The sequence below is a fragment of the Crocodylus porosus genome, unplaced genomic scaffold (assembly GCF_001723895.1).
Source record: "Crocodylus porosus isolate Cpor-Errol unplaced genomic scaffold, CroPor_comp1, whole genome shotgun sequence".
NCBI classification, from domain to species: domain Eukaryota; kingdom Metazoa; phylum Chordata; order Crocodylia; family Crocodylidae; genus Crocodylus; species Crocodylus porosus.
Genome location: NW_017728919.1, coordinates 2,314,629 through 2,327,994, shown reverse-complemented (window position 1 = coordinate 2,327,994; position 13,366 = coordinate 2,314,629). Strand labels below are relative to the sequence as shown.

Sequence of the window (13,366 nt, the reverse complement as noted above, 5' to 3'; positions counted from 1 at the left end):
GCATTGCATCTATGCGGGGTGGGGGTCATTGCACACTGTGCACTGGGGAGTGGGGGCAGCAAGAGAGCATTGCTTTGGTGCAAAAGTAGCCCCGTGGGCTGAGCCATTGAGGCCTAATGAGTGCAGAGAAACATCTGGGCTGAGCCAAGGCAGGCGGCCTGTGCGTGGCCCTGGTGCAGTCTGGCTCCCTGCAGGCTGGCCGCAGCCCCTCGGGCCTGATAGCGGGGCAGCCTCTTTGCAGGCTGACATGCGCCCTCGTGGCAGGGGCAGAGCACAGGCGGTGGGTTCCTGCAGGACGAGAGCTTCTCCTTGGCCTGTGGCCGGCATCGGCTCTGCCGGCACGTGTGGTCTGCAGGCCTGCCTGTCTCTGGAGCCAGGGCAGCTCCTAGCGCATGGGGCCACCCTGCCCCTGCTCACGTTAGCAGGAGGGCTGTTGCACGCATGCATGTTCCCGGGAGGTTGGAGGCCAGAACCCTGCGCTGCTGCTGGGGTGGTTGTGGGCGTATGCGGTGCCACCGGACGGACGTCTGAGCCGATGCACGGGGTGTAGAGCAGCTCCTCTTGTCCCCATGCCCCAGCCTGCGAGCGCGGGCTCCCACGTGCGAGGGCCTGGCTGCAGAGCTGCTGCGGTGCTTTGCCCCCGGGGTTCCCGTCCTGCAGGCTTTGGTGGCCAAGGGTGGCACTGAGGCTGTCGTGGAGATGGCTGGGTGTGGGGAGCTGCCACGCCTGGTTCTTCCCGGCTGGCCAGGAGCTGCCTCTGCTCCCCAGCAGCGCATGCAGCTCACTTTGTCCCTCCGTGTTTAGAGTAGTGCTCAGAGCCGCGAGGAGCTTGCTCTGTGACTGGCTGCAGGAGCTCAGGGTGGACGCAGCTGAGTTGATACAGGCTGGACGGCTCTTTCCTGCTGGCCCCGGCCCCGCGTGAGCTGAAGTTGGGCCTCTCCGTCCCCAAGAGCTCCTTGGCCCGCACGGCAGTTGCCAGCTTCCCCGTTGTCTCTCCTGCAGGGCTGGTTTGCTTGTGCTGTCCTCTGCTATTTGGGCTCTGACATGGGGCACATGCACCCGGCCCCTCCTGCCTGAGCTGGAGGCTGTGCCAGCACCTCCTGTTCTCCCTGCGTGCGCTTCGGCCTCTCCGGCACTTGACTGCGTCCCAAACCCTTGTTGATAACCCCAGAGGACATCCTGCTCTCGCACCAGCGGTGGATCTCTCCATCCACGGCTGGTACTTTCTTGTTGGCCAAAAGCTCTGGATGGGGAGAGAAGCTGCAGACGGGGGAGAATCCAGGACTGCACCGAGCAGCTGAATTGGAGCTAGTGCTGTTAAAAGACTGATGCATGTTAATGAGGAGAGAGGTTATTTGTGATATTGGGGCACCTTTATTGCTTTGCGGATTTGGAGCTGTTGCTTGGCATTGATGCAGTTGGGCAGCGGAAGATGAACCCCAAGCGGGGGAAAGAAGTGGACGTGTTGCACGGTGATATTGTAGTTCCCGCTGCCAGCGTCACGGTTGTGTCAGCAGTGATGCGGCCCCAATTGCTCTGACCCCAGATTTGGTTCTTGGGACAAAGCAATGACAGTAAATGTTACTGGGATTATTTGATCTCAGCAGTTTTCCTACCAGGAGTAGGGGGGTTGGACGTGTGAGGACCCTTCCAGCCCTTAATTTCTATGACTATGGAAATAGAACGTTTTAATACTTCCCCCTTCCCTCCCCACCCCAAATCTCTGCACGTTTCGGGTATGTGGGGAGCAGGTTGCGTACCTGCAGGCAAAGACCTGCTCCAGAAGAGCAGTTAAGGCTACTTCTTTCTTGGCCTCGGAGTCAAGCCGATGAGGGCAGTGCCCAAAGTGCAGTTAGCTGCTTTACACCTGAGATGAGCCTTGGAGGAAACCAGGCCTGCGAGGAAGATGCTCTGAATGTGGGAGCGAGTTGCTCCAGCTGCCTGGGGACATTTGTCACATGCGACACCTCTGCAGGAACCGGTAAATGGGGCAGATTCCAGCCCTGCCGGGTCCCTGTGCATGCCTGCATTGCATGCCGCCTGGCTCCTCCCCTGGCCCTGTCCGTCTGGGAGTGCTTGCCTTCAGTCTGTCTTGGATCTTGCTCAGACATGTTCTTCCCTGTAATTGTGTCCTTTGCACGTTGCTGCTTGGCTCTTTGCACCAGGGTCTTGCTGCCTCCTGAGCTCAGCAGGGCTGGGCCTGGCTGGTGCTGGGATGGGAGACGTCCAAAGGAAGCCCTTGCAAGAGATGGCGCCCAGAGCTCCCTTCTGCGCCAGCCCTGCTCGGTGTCGGGGTTTGTTGGGCGTGAAGCCGCAGGGTCTGCGTAGGTCCCTGCGGTGTTAGGTGCTTTATGGATGTGATGAGAAGATGTATCCTCTCCCAAAGAGGCTGCAGTCCAAGGCCAGGTCTTCATTGCACCTGGGCAGGGCTGGCATGTGCTGGGCTGCTGTCTGCACACACAGCCTCCGTGAGGATGCCGATGCGGCAGCCGTGGCCAGATGTCCATGTCCCGGGCTTGGCCTCTGTGCGCAGAGTGTGACGCTACAGGCAAGACCGTCCTTTTAACTGGCCCATGGTACTTCCTGCAGCAGCATGTGTGAGAGCCGGAGCACGCTGGCCATTTGTACCTGGGGCCTTTTCCCAAGGGCCCCGAATGACACTGCCGCAGGGAGCGGTGCCGGCCGGAGTTGAGCTTGCTGCTGCAGCCCCTCCAAGGGCTGGGAATCTGCGACCCGAGTCGGGCACTCGCCGGCACGGTCCGTGGGGGCAGCTGGTCGCGTCCCTTGGGGCCAACGCGGATAGAGTGAAATCCTCCGTTGTAGTCCTGTTGTCCCTGCGCCTGCGGGTCTGACCGGGGCGCATGGGCTCCCAGCGCTCGGTGCAGCGATTGCCAGGTGCTGGTTTCTGTGGCACGCCGCCTTCCCATGACATGGCACCCGCCAGCCGGGAGGATGCGCTCTGTCCGGCCCCGCGTCCTCCAGGCATTTAGCGCCTTGCTGCGCCTTTGGCTTTTTCGTCGTGGTGTCCTGGATCACATTGGTGGCGAGCGACACGTTGTGCATTGAACTGATTTCTTCTCGATTTGGGCAGGCACACGATGAACCCACGAGCAGCACGGCAGCGCCTTGAAAGAGCTCGTGAGTGGTAGAAACCGTCTGTGAGCGAAGGGAACCGCACTTTGAGCTTTCTTTCGTGGTGTTATTAATGGAGGGCAATGAACTGAGGGCTGGTGTCTGGGCACCATCACCAGCCAGCGCAGCCGGATGCCTGGTTCACTTGTCAGCAGCGTCACGCAGGTTTGGTGCCAATCTCTTCCCCTTTACCCCCAAAATTGAGACTCTGAGCCCCCAAACTCGCCAGGGCCTCTGCACGGGCAGACCTCGTCCTCGCCTGCCTCATTGTCCCTCCTCCAGCTCCCCCGTTCCTAGCGCCCAGTGGGCTGGTCCATGCACAGGAAATATTTCCTCTGCTTTACTGATTTCAGAAGAAATTAAGCCAAAAGCTCTTTGGTGCCCCAAACTGAAAGCTGCTTGCATTCAGAAACGGGGGAGGTCTGGCATTTGCTCCATTCGGAAGACACCGGAATAGCACAGCGGTGAGTGCAGGACGTGGTATCGGGACGTTTGTAAACCCAGATTTGGACTCCAGAAAACGTTTCCCCCTGACTGTCTAATTAGAAACCAGCACGCTCCTGCTTATTTAGACCTCGCAGAAGGCGTTTGCTATTTAAAGCCTGCAGCGGGCTGAGCCCTGGGGTTGTCATAGCTTCAGGTTGGATTTAAAACGGGTTCTTTTAAAAAAAAAAAAAAAAAAGTGTGTTTGGACGTGGGGAGCTGGTGGGCGGCTGTGAATTGCGTGTGCTCCGTCCGCGGGGGGCGGAGCTGAGTGCCGAGCTCCCACCCGCTGCGGGGGAGCCCTTGCCTTCTGGGGTGCATGGGGTCTGCTGCAGGGTGGCGTCAGGGCTGCAGGCCCCGGGGGTTGCGCCCTTAGGCCTGTCCCTTGCGGCAAAGCTCTGGTTCAAAGCAGCCCCCTCCGGCCGCTGGAGCGGCCTCCGGGGTCGGACGCATCTTCCGGGCAGATCTGCTGGGGCCGCTGCTGCCGTGGGACAGCAGCTGCTTTCTGGCAACGGCTTTGTCACGCTGGCGCTCTCCTCCCGCCCCTGCGTGGAGGGTGGGTTGTGAGCCCAGATGGGGCTGGCTGGGAGTGCCCAGGGCTGCGTGGTTGGGACAGACATCTGTCCCCAAGCTGTGGGGCGAGGCGCCGTGAGTTGGTCCTGGCGGGGCCCTGCCTTGCTCCCCCAGTGCGTGCACGCTCCCTCCTGCCGGGGCTTTGCTGGAGCGGGCTGTGCAGGGGCGCAGCGGGAGCCGCCTCAGCCCCCCAGGCCCCGCATCCTCGGGATGCCCCCCGGCCCTGCAGACTCGTGCTGGGGCGAGGGGCAGCCCTCCAGCGCTGACCCACATCTGCCCAGGCTGTGGGCAGTGAAGTCGTGTGTCCGTGGTGGGGCCTGGCTCGGAGCTGCAGATCTGCCTGGTGATGAGTTTGGCTCCGTGGCTGCCCTCCCGGCACAGCCAGAGCTGGCTGCGCGCAGGCTGCGTGCCCGGTAGCTGCCTCCAGCCAGCCGGTCCCCTCCGCCCAGGGGCCTTGCAGCCCCAGCGTGGCCGGCGAGCCCTAGCCCTCCCACGTGGGGCTCCCGTGGCTTCCTGAGCAAGCTCACGTGCATCCAGCCGCAGTCTGCGACTTGAGCAGGTTCCCTGGAGCCCTGTGCTAGGAAGGGGGTAGCGTAAAGATGCTCAGGTGCAGTCGGTTTAACCAGGGACGTAAAAGGGGTTTCCGTCTCCTGTCCTGGTTCCACCATCCCTTGGATCGGGGGTGCGTGTGGCTGCGTAAAGATGGGGACGCACCGAGCAGGAGACGGGGCGGTGAACGAGTCGAACCAGCTCTGCTCCGTCTGGCAGCGGCAGAGAGTCAGAGCTGATTGTGATCAGGGCGGAGAGGCAGGGCCCGGGCAGCTGCGCAGCTCTGAGGGGGTAAACTCCACAGTCCCGTCGCCTGGCAGTGCCGAGCTCGTGGTGCGGGCGCCGGCCCATGCGTCTGCCGGCCGGGGTGGGCCACGCTGCCCCGAGCACGGACCCCCATGACCTAACAGCCTTGTCTGCCCCCCTCCAGGCTCTGGGCAGAGGGAAGCAGTGACCAGCACCATGCGTGGCCTGCCCTGCGTGGTGCTCTTGCCCTGCAGATTTTGAAGCCCCCGCGGCGTGCTGTGGCCACTGGAGGCCTGCCCACCAGCGCTGGATTATGTGCGTTGCCTTCTCCCTCTGCTCCATCGTCTGGCTGAACCGTGGCTTCAAGCTGAGGAAAGGGGCTGCACTTCTGCGCCGGGGCTGGGCGTCTCTCGTCTGGCTGACGGGGCCGTGCTGCATGTGAGCCCCCTGCCCGGCCCCGCGCCAGGCTCTCCCCGCCGCAGCCACGATGGGCAGCGCCGACGGGTTCCAGTACCGCGCCCTCTACCCCTACCGCAAGGAGCGCGAGGAGGACATTGACCTGCTCCCCGGAGACGTCCTGGTCGTGAGCCGAGGGGCCCTGCAGGCCCTGGGCTTCAAGGACGGGGACGAGCAGGTGCCCAAGCAGATCGGGTGGATCTTGGGGGTGAACGAGCGCACCAAGCAGAAGGGTGACTTCCCCGGCACCTACGTGGAGTACGTGGGGCCGGTCAAGATCTCGCTGCCCTCCCACAGGCCCCGAGTGCAGAGGCCTCTGCCAGCTACGCCAGGGGCCGGCACGTCCCGCCTGCCGGAGCCGCTGGAGCAAGGTGAGCCGGGCTGCCGGGGGGGCCGGAGCAGCAGGCGGGACGCCGGGGCTCCTGTCCTGCCGGTGCTCCGAGGCCGAGGGCGCTCGCGCTCTCTGCAGCTCCCGACCTGCTGACGTGTCGCTGCGCAGGCCGTATCTGTGGGCTGGGGAGCCAAGGGGCAAAGGAGCGGGGGCGGTTTCCCCGGCTCAGGTGCGGCGGGCTGGGGCTGGGCTGTATCGCTGGCAGCTGACCTCGAGCGAGGAACGTGGGGCTGGCCCTGGCGCCCCGGCCCTGCGTCTGGGATGCCGCGGGAGGGGCAGCGCGGACGGCAGAGCCACGTGCCCACAGCTCCTCTCCGGGAGGCCGGCGTGGGCAGGGGGGCGCAGCCTGGCTCTGCCTCTCCTGGCCTGGCCTGCCGCAGCGTGCCAGCCCCTCCGCCCGCCGGTCCGCAGGCCGGAGGCTCGGCTGGGGGCTGCCCGGGGGAAGCCAGGCCGCGGCAGCTGCTGGAGCAGCACATTCCAGGCCCGGTCACGTGGGGAAGCCGCGCTGTTTGCTTCCTCCCGGGCCCTGCCAGCGGGGTCAGGCTGGGAGCTGCCGGTTCCCGCTCCCCCGGGCCTGGCGGCTGACGTCCCAGCCCAGCACTTCCCTCCCTGCGGCCCTGGGCTCGGCAGAGCAGCCCCAAGGCAGCTCGCAGTTCTGCTCTGCTTTCTGCAGGGATGGGTTCACCTTTGGAGGGAGCTTGCCTTGGTTAAGGGGGCCACAGACCCCCATGGGACCAGGCTCAGGGCCTGCCTCAGATGCTGCCAGGCATGGGCTCTGTTCCCGCATGCGTCTCTCTGATCCTCAGCCAGCTGCAGGCAGAACTTTGCTGATGTGGCTGTTTCTGTGTGAGCCCAGGGCTAATCCCCCAGGGCTAGCCCCCCCAGCCCTCCCCAGCCGAGCCAGCGTTAACTCTTCCAGCACCAGCCTGTTGCTTTGCAGCGATGCTCACGGGCTGGGCAGGGTGGATGTGCCCAGAACGTGCCCCACAGCATGCAGCAGCGCCCTCCGTGCAGGTGCAGACGCAGCCTGGGCTGCGCTCAGTCAGTGACCAGCGCCTCAGCGAGCGGCAGGGCCAGCGTTAACCCTCCTCCCATTGCCCCCCCAGTCTCTCTCCTCCCAGACCTGACGGAGCAGTTCTCCCCGCCGGACATCGCCCCCCCACTGCTGGCCCGGCTTGTGGAAGCCATTGAGAAGAAAGGTGAGGGGGCTGGTCCTCAGGGAGCAAAGGGTTAACAGTGTGGCTGCCCCAGGCTGGTCACGCTTAACCCCTTTGCTGCTGCGCCCCACACCCAGGAGCGGCAGGCAGCATGGGGGCGGCTGCTGTCATCCCCACGGGCTGGTGGTCCTGTTCTGGCTTGGTCAGCTGGCATGGCCAGCGCTAGCGCCCGGGCTGCTGCAGCCGTCGTCCGGCCGGGGCAGCGCACGGGGCCTCGTTCCCAGGCTGCCAGCCCCCGTGGGGGCACCGAGGGGGGCGGCTGGGTCCCTCCCGTGTGCAAGCCGCCATCTCATGCTTGCTCCCCAGGTTTGGACAGTGAGATGCTGTACCGGCCGTCTGGTTCGGAGCCGCGACAAGCGCTGAAAACGGGTAAGAGCCAGAGCACGGCCGGGAGGCGCTCGGGGCTGTTCAGATGGGTGAGGTTGGGGTGGCAGCACCGGCAGCAGCAGGGTCCCGCCTGGCCGAGCCCTGCCCACCGTCTCCCTGGGGACCTGCCCACCTGCCCTGTCCCACTGGGGCACCAGAGGGGACCCACAAGGGTCATCCTCGAGGGGGAGGAGGGGGCTGCTTTTGTGCCAAAGGAGGATGGCGCTGGGGGGAGTGAAACATGGCTTCTGTGCTGGGACCGGTCTCCTCCCAGCTCCCTGCCCCTCCAGTGCCCATGCTCCTGCTTGTCATGGTGGAGCTGGGCTGGGCGTCCCATGTGGGCGGGGGCAGAGGGAGCTGGCAGGGCAGGAGTCCCAGAAGGCATCACCATTCACCACTGCGAGCTGCACCCATATGGGGGCCAGTGCTGCTGGGGGAGAGCTCGGGGCAGCCGCTCTGAGGCCTGTGTGCTCAGGGCCCTGCCAGGGTTGCCACGCTTGAGCCTGCCTAAGGCATCCATGCTCCCTGCAGATGGGGTGCTGGGCGACCTGGAGCTGCTGGACGTGCGCAGCCTGGGCGAGGCGCTGCGGAGCTACCTGCAGGACTTGCCCGCCCCTGTGGTGCCGGCATGCGTGCATGGTGACATCCTCCATGTGCTGCAAGGTGAGGGCTGTCCCAGCTGGGGGCAGGGGCCTGGCAGGCACGGGAGCATGGAAGCATTGAGCTGGGCACAGCCCACATGTCCAGCCCTGGAGATGCCTCTAGCAGCCCTGGCCCTGCCCTCCAGCATGCCTTGCCCTTCCACAGAGATCCCCCAGCTCGAGGCCTGCCAGAAGCAGCTGCTGCTGGTGCTGGAGCCTCCCGCAGTCCCGCTGCAGAACATGCTCACCCTGCAGTTCCTGCTCCGGCACCTGGCGAAGGTGTCCCAGCAGGCCGACAGCAACGGCCTCCATCCCCGGGTCCTGGGTGAGCTTTTTGGCCCGCTGCTGCTCCGGCTGCCTGGTGCCAGGTATGTGGCGGGCTGCCAGCTCCTGGGCCCGTGGGAGGGCGCCTGCATGCGGAGAAGGCGCCCACCCTGCTTCTCTCCCTGCAGCTCAGAGCTGAGCCCCGACTTCTCTGCCGTGTTCCTGGAGAGGCTTCTGCAAGCGACGGAGTTGGAGCCGGAGCAGCTGCCCCCAGGTACCAGAGTCGTGCCATTTGCGCTTCCTTGTGGCACTCGAGCTGCAGGGGCGGCCCCAGGCTGGGGGAAGGCCACGGTGTAAGCGGGCACAGATGCCTGGCCCGTCTCATGTGGCATCCTGCTGGTGTGGCTCAGGCATGCCTGCCCCTGGAGTGGGAGTGGTACCATGGGTGGATGCCCCTGGGGGCAAGACTGCTCCCCAGATGGGCGGGTGCAGGATTACAGAGCCTGATCGTGGCCCCCGTCACAGCCCTGCCTCCGAAGCCACCGAAGCCAAAGCCTGGTGTGGTCGGCCTGGCCAACGGCAGCAGTGCAACCCTGCAAGAGGCCGAGTGGTACTGGGGTGACATCTCCAGGTAACGGGTGCCAGGGCTGTGCCACACTCTGAACCAGCAGTTGGGAGGGGCTGGCCTCCCTCAGCCCTGTCCTGGGTCCCTCAGCACACGTGCACATGCACACGTGTGTGCCCTGTGATGCAGCGTGGGAGAGCCGGGGCGCAGCCCTGGGCAGGCATCACCAGCTCCATCTGTGCAGGGAGGAGGTGAACGAGAAGCTGCGGGACATGCCAGATGGCACCTTCCTGGTCCGCGACGCCTCCAGCAAGATCCAGGGCGAGTACACACTCACGCTTAGGTATGTGCAGCTGGTTGGGGGGGGATGCTGTGGGGGCCACCAGCTGCTCCAGGCCCCTCTGTCCTCTGCTGCCCTGCACAGGGAGGGCTGGTGGGGGGGCCTGGGGCTGGGATCCCCCGGGGCGGTGAGTCATGCCTACTCCCTGTGCTCACCAGGAAAGGTGGCAACAACAAACTGATCAAGATCTTCCACCGGGAGGGGAGGTACGGCTTCTCTGAGCCGCTCACCTTCGGCTCGGTGGTGGAGCTGATCACTCATTACCGGCACGAGTCGCTGGCGCAGTACAACGCCAAGCTGGACACCAGACTGCTCTACCCCATCTCCAAGTACCAGCAGGTGTGGCTGGGGCCAGGGTCGGGGCGCCGCGTGTTTCCAGGGCCGGCTCGGGGCCTGAGCCGTACTGCACTGCGGTGGCTGGGGTCACAGTGGCCTGACGGAGCTCCTCCTGGCCTGGGAACACGAGCAGCAGGCAACGAGAGGGATGGGGTGTCTTCAGCCTCCCTGGCCCGGTCGGGATGTGGGATGCGGCTGAGGGCCGGTGGCCGTGCCAGGCTCTGACATCTCTCTGGGCCCGTTTGGCGGCAGGACCAGGTGGTGAAGGAGGACAGCGTGGAGGCAGTTGGGGAGCAGCTGAAGGTCTATCACCAGCAGTACCAGGATAAGAGCCGCGAGTATGACCTGCTGTATGAGGAGTACACGCGCACCTCGCAGGTACCACAGCGCTGCCCAGCTCCCGAGGCCCCATCTCGCCCAGTGTGGCTCGCAGTGAGGCACCCTCCCAGCCCTGGCAGAGGTCTGGTGCTGTGATGGGGCTTAGAGCTGAGAGGACATAGCTGAGGCGTGGAGGGGCTACGGAGGCACTACACCATTTGCCTGGGTGGGGTGTTACGGGGGCAACATGGCTGCTGGGACAAGCCGTGCTGCCCTTGCTGCCCCCAGGAGCTGCAGATGAAGCGGACGGCGATCGAGGCCTTCAACGAAACCATCAAGATCTTTGAGGAGCAGTGCCAGACACAGGAGAAGTGCAGCAAGGAGTACATTGAGCGCTTTCGGCGCGAGGGCAATGAGAAGGAGGTGCAGCGGTGAGTGCCCTCCCCGGAGCATGCGGACACGGCTGTCAGCTCCAGCACACAGGCACAGGGACCCCCGGCCTGCCCACCCCTCACCTTGCCCCCTGCTCACAGCATCCTGATGAACTCGGAGAAGCTGAAGTCACGCATTACAGAGATCCACGACAGCAAGATGAAGCTGGAGCAGGACCTGAAGAAGCAGGCGGTGGAGAACCGCGAGATCGACAAGCGCATGAACAGCCTCAAGCCCGATCTCCTGCAGCTGCGCAAGCTTCGTGACCAGTACCTGGTGTAGGTGTCCCAGCTGTTGCCCTGCTCCTGTGCGGGGCAGGCTCCCACTGGGCTGGGGACCCCATACCGGGCCCTGCTGCCCTCTGCTGGGCAACATAGGCAGGATGCAGGCCACAGAGCCACAGCCACCCTGCCGGCACATGGCTCAGGCACCCTTCTCCTTCCCAGGTGGCTGACGCAGAAGGGGGCCCGGCAGAAGAAGATCAATGAGTGGCTGGGCATCAAGAATGAGACCGAGGAGTGAGTCTCCCTTGCTTCCGCCGCATGCTGGGGTGGGCAGGCATGTGTGGCATCGCCTGGGTGTCACGGGAGCTGTGCAGGACTCCCAGTCACCAGTCCTGGCGCAGGCCAGGCTTGGGGTTGCAGCGCAGTTGTGCCCTGGCATTCCCAGCTCTGCCCTACGGGGTGGGCAAGTCCTCTCTGTGCCTGAGGTCCTGTGGCTGTGGCCTGGGGCAGGGGCTGAGGGTGAAGAGCTGAGCCCCAGTGGGGGCAGCAGCTGCAGAGCCCACAGCAGCACGTGCTGGGGTGAGGCCCTGATAGGTCTTGCCGGCTCGGCCTGCAGCCTGTACTCCATGATGGATGACGAGGAGGAGCTGCCGCACCACGAGGAGCGGACATGGTACGTGGGCAAGATCAACCGGGTGCAGGCGGAGGAGATGCTGTGCAGCAAGCGTGACGGCACCTTCCTCATCCGCGAGAGCAGCCAGAAGGGCTGCTACGCCTGCTCTGTGGTGTGAGTACTGCACATGCGTATGCAAACGCTCCCTCCCCACACACCCCCTTGCAGGGCTGCGGCCCTGTGGCGGTGGGGGATGCATGGGGTGGGGCTGGCAGTGTCTCGGCCCCAGCTGGGCAGCCCATCTCGCCTCTGCGCCCAGCGGCCTCTCGCTGGAGAGGGCAGCCCAGGTGGGTGCTAGCACCACCCTCCCTGGGCTGCTGGAGGCAGCTGGGAGTAACAGGGTGCCAGGTGAGCATCTGGTATCCAGGGCAGGGGTGGGCACATCCATACCGGGCCATGGCAGCCGCGGTGATGGCACTGGTTTCCCAACAGGGTGGATGGGGACACCAAGCACTGCGTGATCTACAAGACAGCGACTGGCTTCGGCTTCGCAGAGCCCTACAACCTCTACGCCTCCCTCAAGGACCTGGTCCTGCACTACAAGCACACGTCGCTGGTGCAGCACAATGACTCCCTGAACGTCACCCTGGCCCACCCTGTCCTTGCCCCCCCGCCAGCCAGATGAGTTGCCTACTAAGACCCTCCCGGCCCTGGACTTTCACGCCCTGGACAGATGCCCTGTCGTGCTCCGCGACCCCTTTCCAGCGCCCCTTCCGGTCAGCGGCTGCCCCCCACTGCACGTGGGCGGATGGGCTGTCGGCTTGGGGAGCCCCATCACCTGTCGGAGCGCGCCGCGGCCTGTGGACAGAATCGTTCTGCGATGAGCTGCTTGTCCTGGGTAGCACGAACAAACATCTGGGCTGTGGCAAGGCAAGCCTGGCTGCGGCCGGGTCCTGCGGGAAGAGGGCAGCAGGTGGCAGCTGGAGCTGGACATGGTGGGCACGGGCTTGGCTGGCGCCTCTGGGCCTGGCACACGGCAGCGGACCTGCTGGACCTCACACTACGTATACGAAGCACTTGACAGTACTGCTGGGGGTGGCTCTGGGGCCCAGGCCCTGTGCTCTTGCCCTGGTGAGACCTGGCAGGGGAAGGGGCGCTGGGCTGGGATGCCCCCCTGGAGCCCAGTGCAGTAGATGGGGGGTTGGAGCTCTGCAACGCCTGGCTCCTGGCTGCAGGGGGGGTCTAGGAGGTGCTCGTTGCTCTGACCTGCGTCCTGGGGCCACCTCGGGTTGCGTTCCCTGCGTGAGGAGCCGGGTGCTTGCGCTTCGCTGCTGCTGTAGCGCATCGGGGGATGGGCTGTGCTGGAGGGGAGGGGAAGGAGCCTTGCAGCTGGAGCGTGGGATCGCCTGCGTCCCTTGGCTCGGGTGGGTTCGATGGCAAGCCAGGGCTGCATGTGGTGTCACTGTTGTGGGCTTGAGCATACTGTCCTGGCTGCCTGCTGCTGCTGCTGCATGCCTGGGCTCGCTTGGTCGCATGGCCGATATCACTGCTGGGGCCCTAGCAGTGCCAGGGGCAGATGGTTTTCATGTGTTCATTTGCACACGCTCTTTTCCTCACCCCTGTGCAACCGTGGCCCAAGTTGGGCCTCCTCCAGGTGGTGCGGTGACAGGCTGTGCCCCTGTGCTCATGCAGCCCTTGCACTGTGTCCCTGGGCACTTGTGGTTGTGCCCAGGGCTGCGTCTGCACCCTGCTCTCTAGTTCAGAGCTGTGGCTGTGCTGGCCTGCTGCTCCCGGGCCCTCCCCCTGTACCCTGGCTGTGCCTGCTTTCCCCCTGGGCCGCCTTCCGCCTCACTGCTGTGAGCTGCTCTCAGGCAGCGGGCGGCTGCAGCAGTGCATCCCTCCCTGGTAGCGGGGCCAGCCCAGGGCGCGGGCGCTGCTCATCGGAATCGGCTACTTGTGATCTGCCCTTTGCTCAGCCGGGCCAGGGCCGCAGCTCCAGCCAGGGGCTTGGCCGACTTGTGGGGCAGTGGCTGGTCCCCGCTTGCCCTCCTACTGCAGAGTGGGGCAGAAAAGGCTGGTGGAGCTGGAGCCCGGGGCGGCGGCACGGCCGGCTCTGCTCCCGCTGTCGGGGCTGGAGCGGCGAATAAACAGCGCTGCCAGCTCGAGGCTCGGCTCCTGCGTCCCGCGGGTCGCGTCGGGTGGGGGCCGGGGCCGGGGCTC

The 13,366-nt window shown here is 65.1% G+C and overlaps 2 protein-coding genes across 2 annotated transcripts in view; both read left to right on the top strand.

The window, feature by feature from the left end:
* The first annotated feature begins 3,095 nt into the window (after window positions 1-3,095).
* On the top strand, window positions 3,096-12,341 carry PIK3R2 (phosphoinositide-3-kinase regulatory subunit 2). Its single transcript, XM_019538359.1, has 16 exons — window positions 3,096-3,596; window positions 5,168-5,810; window positions 6,937-7,029; window positions 7,354-7,416; window positions 7,945-8,076; window positions 8,221-8,422; window positions 8,507-8,592; window positions 8,844-8,949; window positions 9,128-9,226; window positions 9,382-9,562; window positions 9,812-9,937; window positions 10,166-10,308; window positions 10,411-10,587; window positions 10,756-10,827; window positions 11,150-11,320; window positions 11,639-12,341. Exons 2-16 carry the CDS (start codon window positions 5,471-5,473, stop codon window positions 11,829-11,831), a joined length of 2,184 nt encoding a protein of 727 aa, XP_019393904.1. The 5' UTR covers window positions 3,096-3,596; window positions 5,168-5,470; the 3' UTR covers window positions 11,832-12,341.
* The window catches only part of IFI30 (IFI30, lysosomal thiol reductase), a 3,592-nt gene continuing 2,364 nt past the window's right edge, over window positions 12,139-13,366 (top strand). Inside the window, exon 1 of the mRNA XM_019538443.1 lies at window positions 12,139-12,210. Coding sequence (XP_019393988.1) covers window positions 12,139-12,210 — 72 coding nt within the window. The remainder of the gene's footprint in view (window positions 12,211-13,366) is intronic.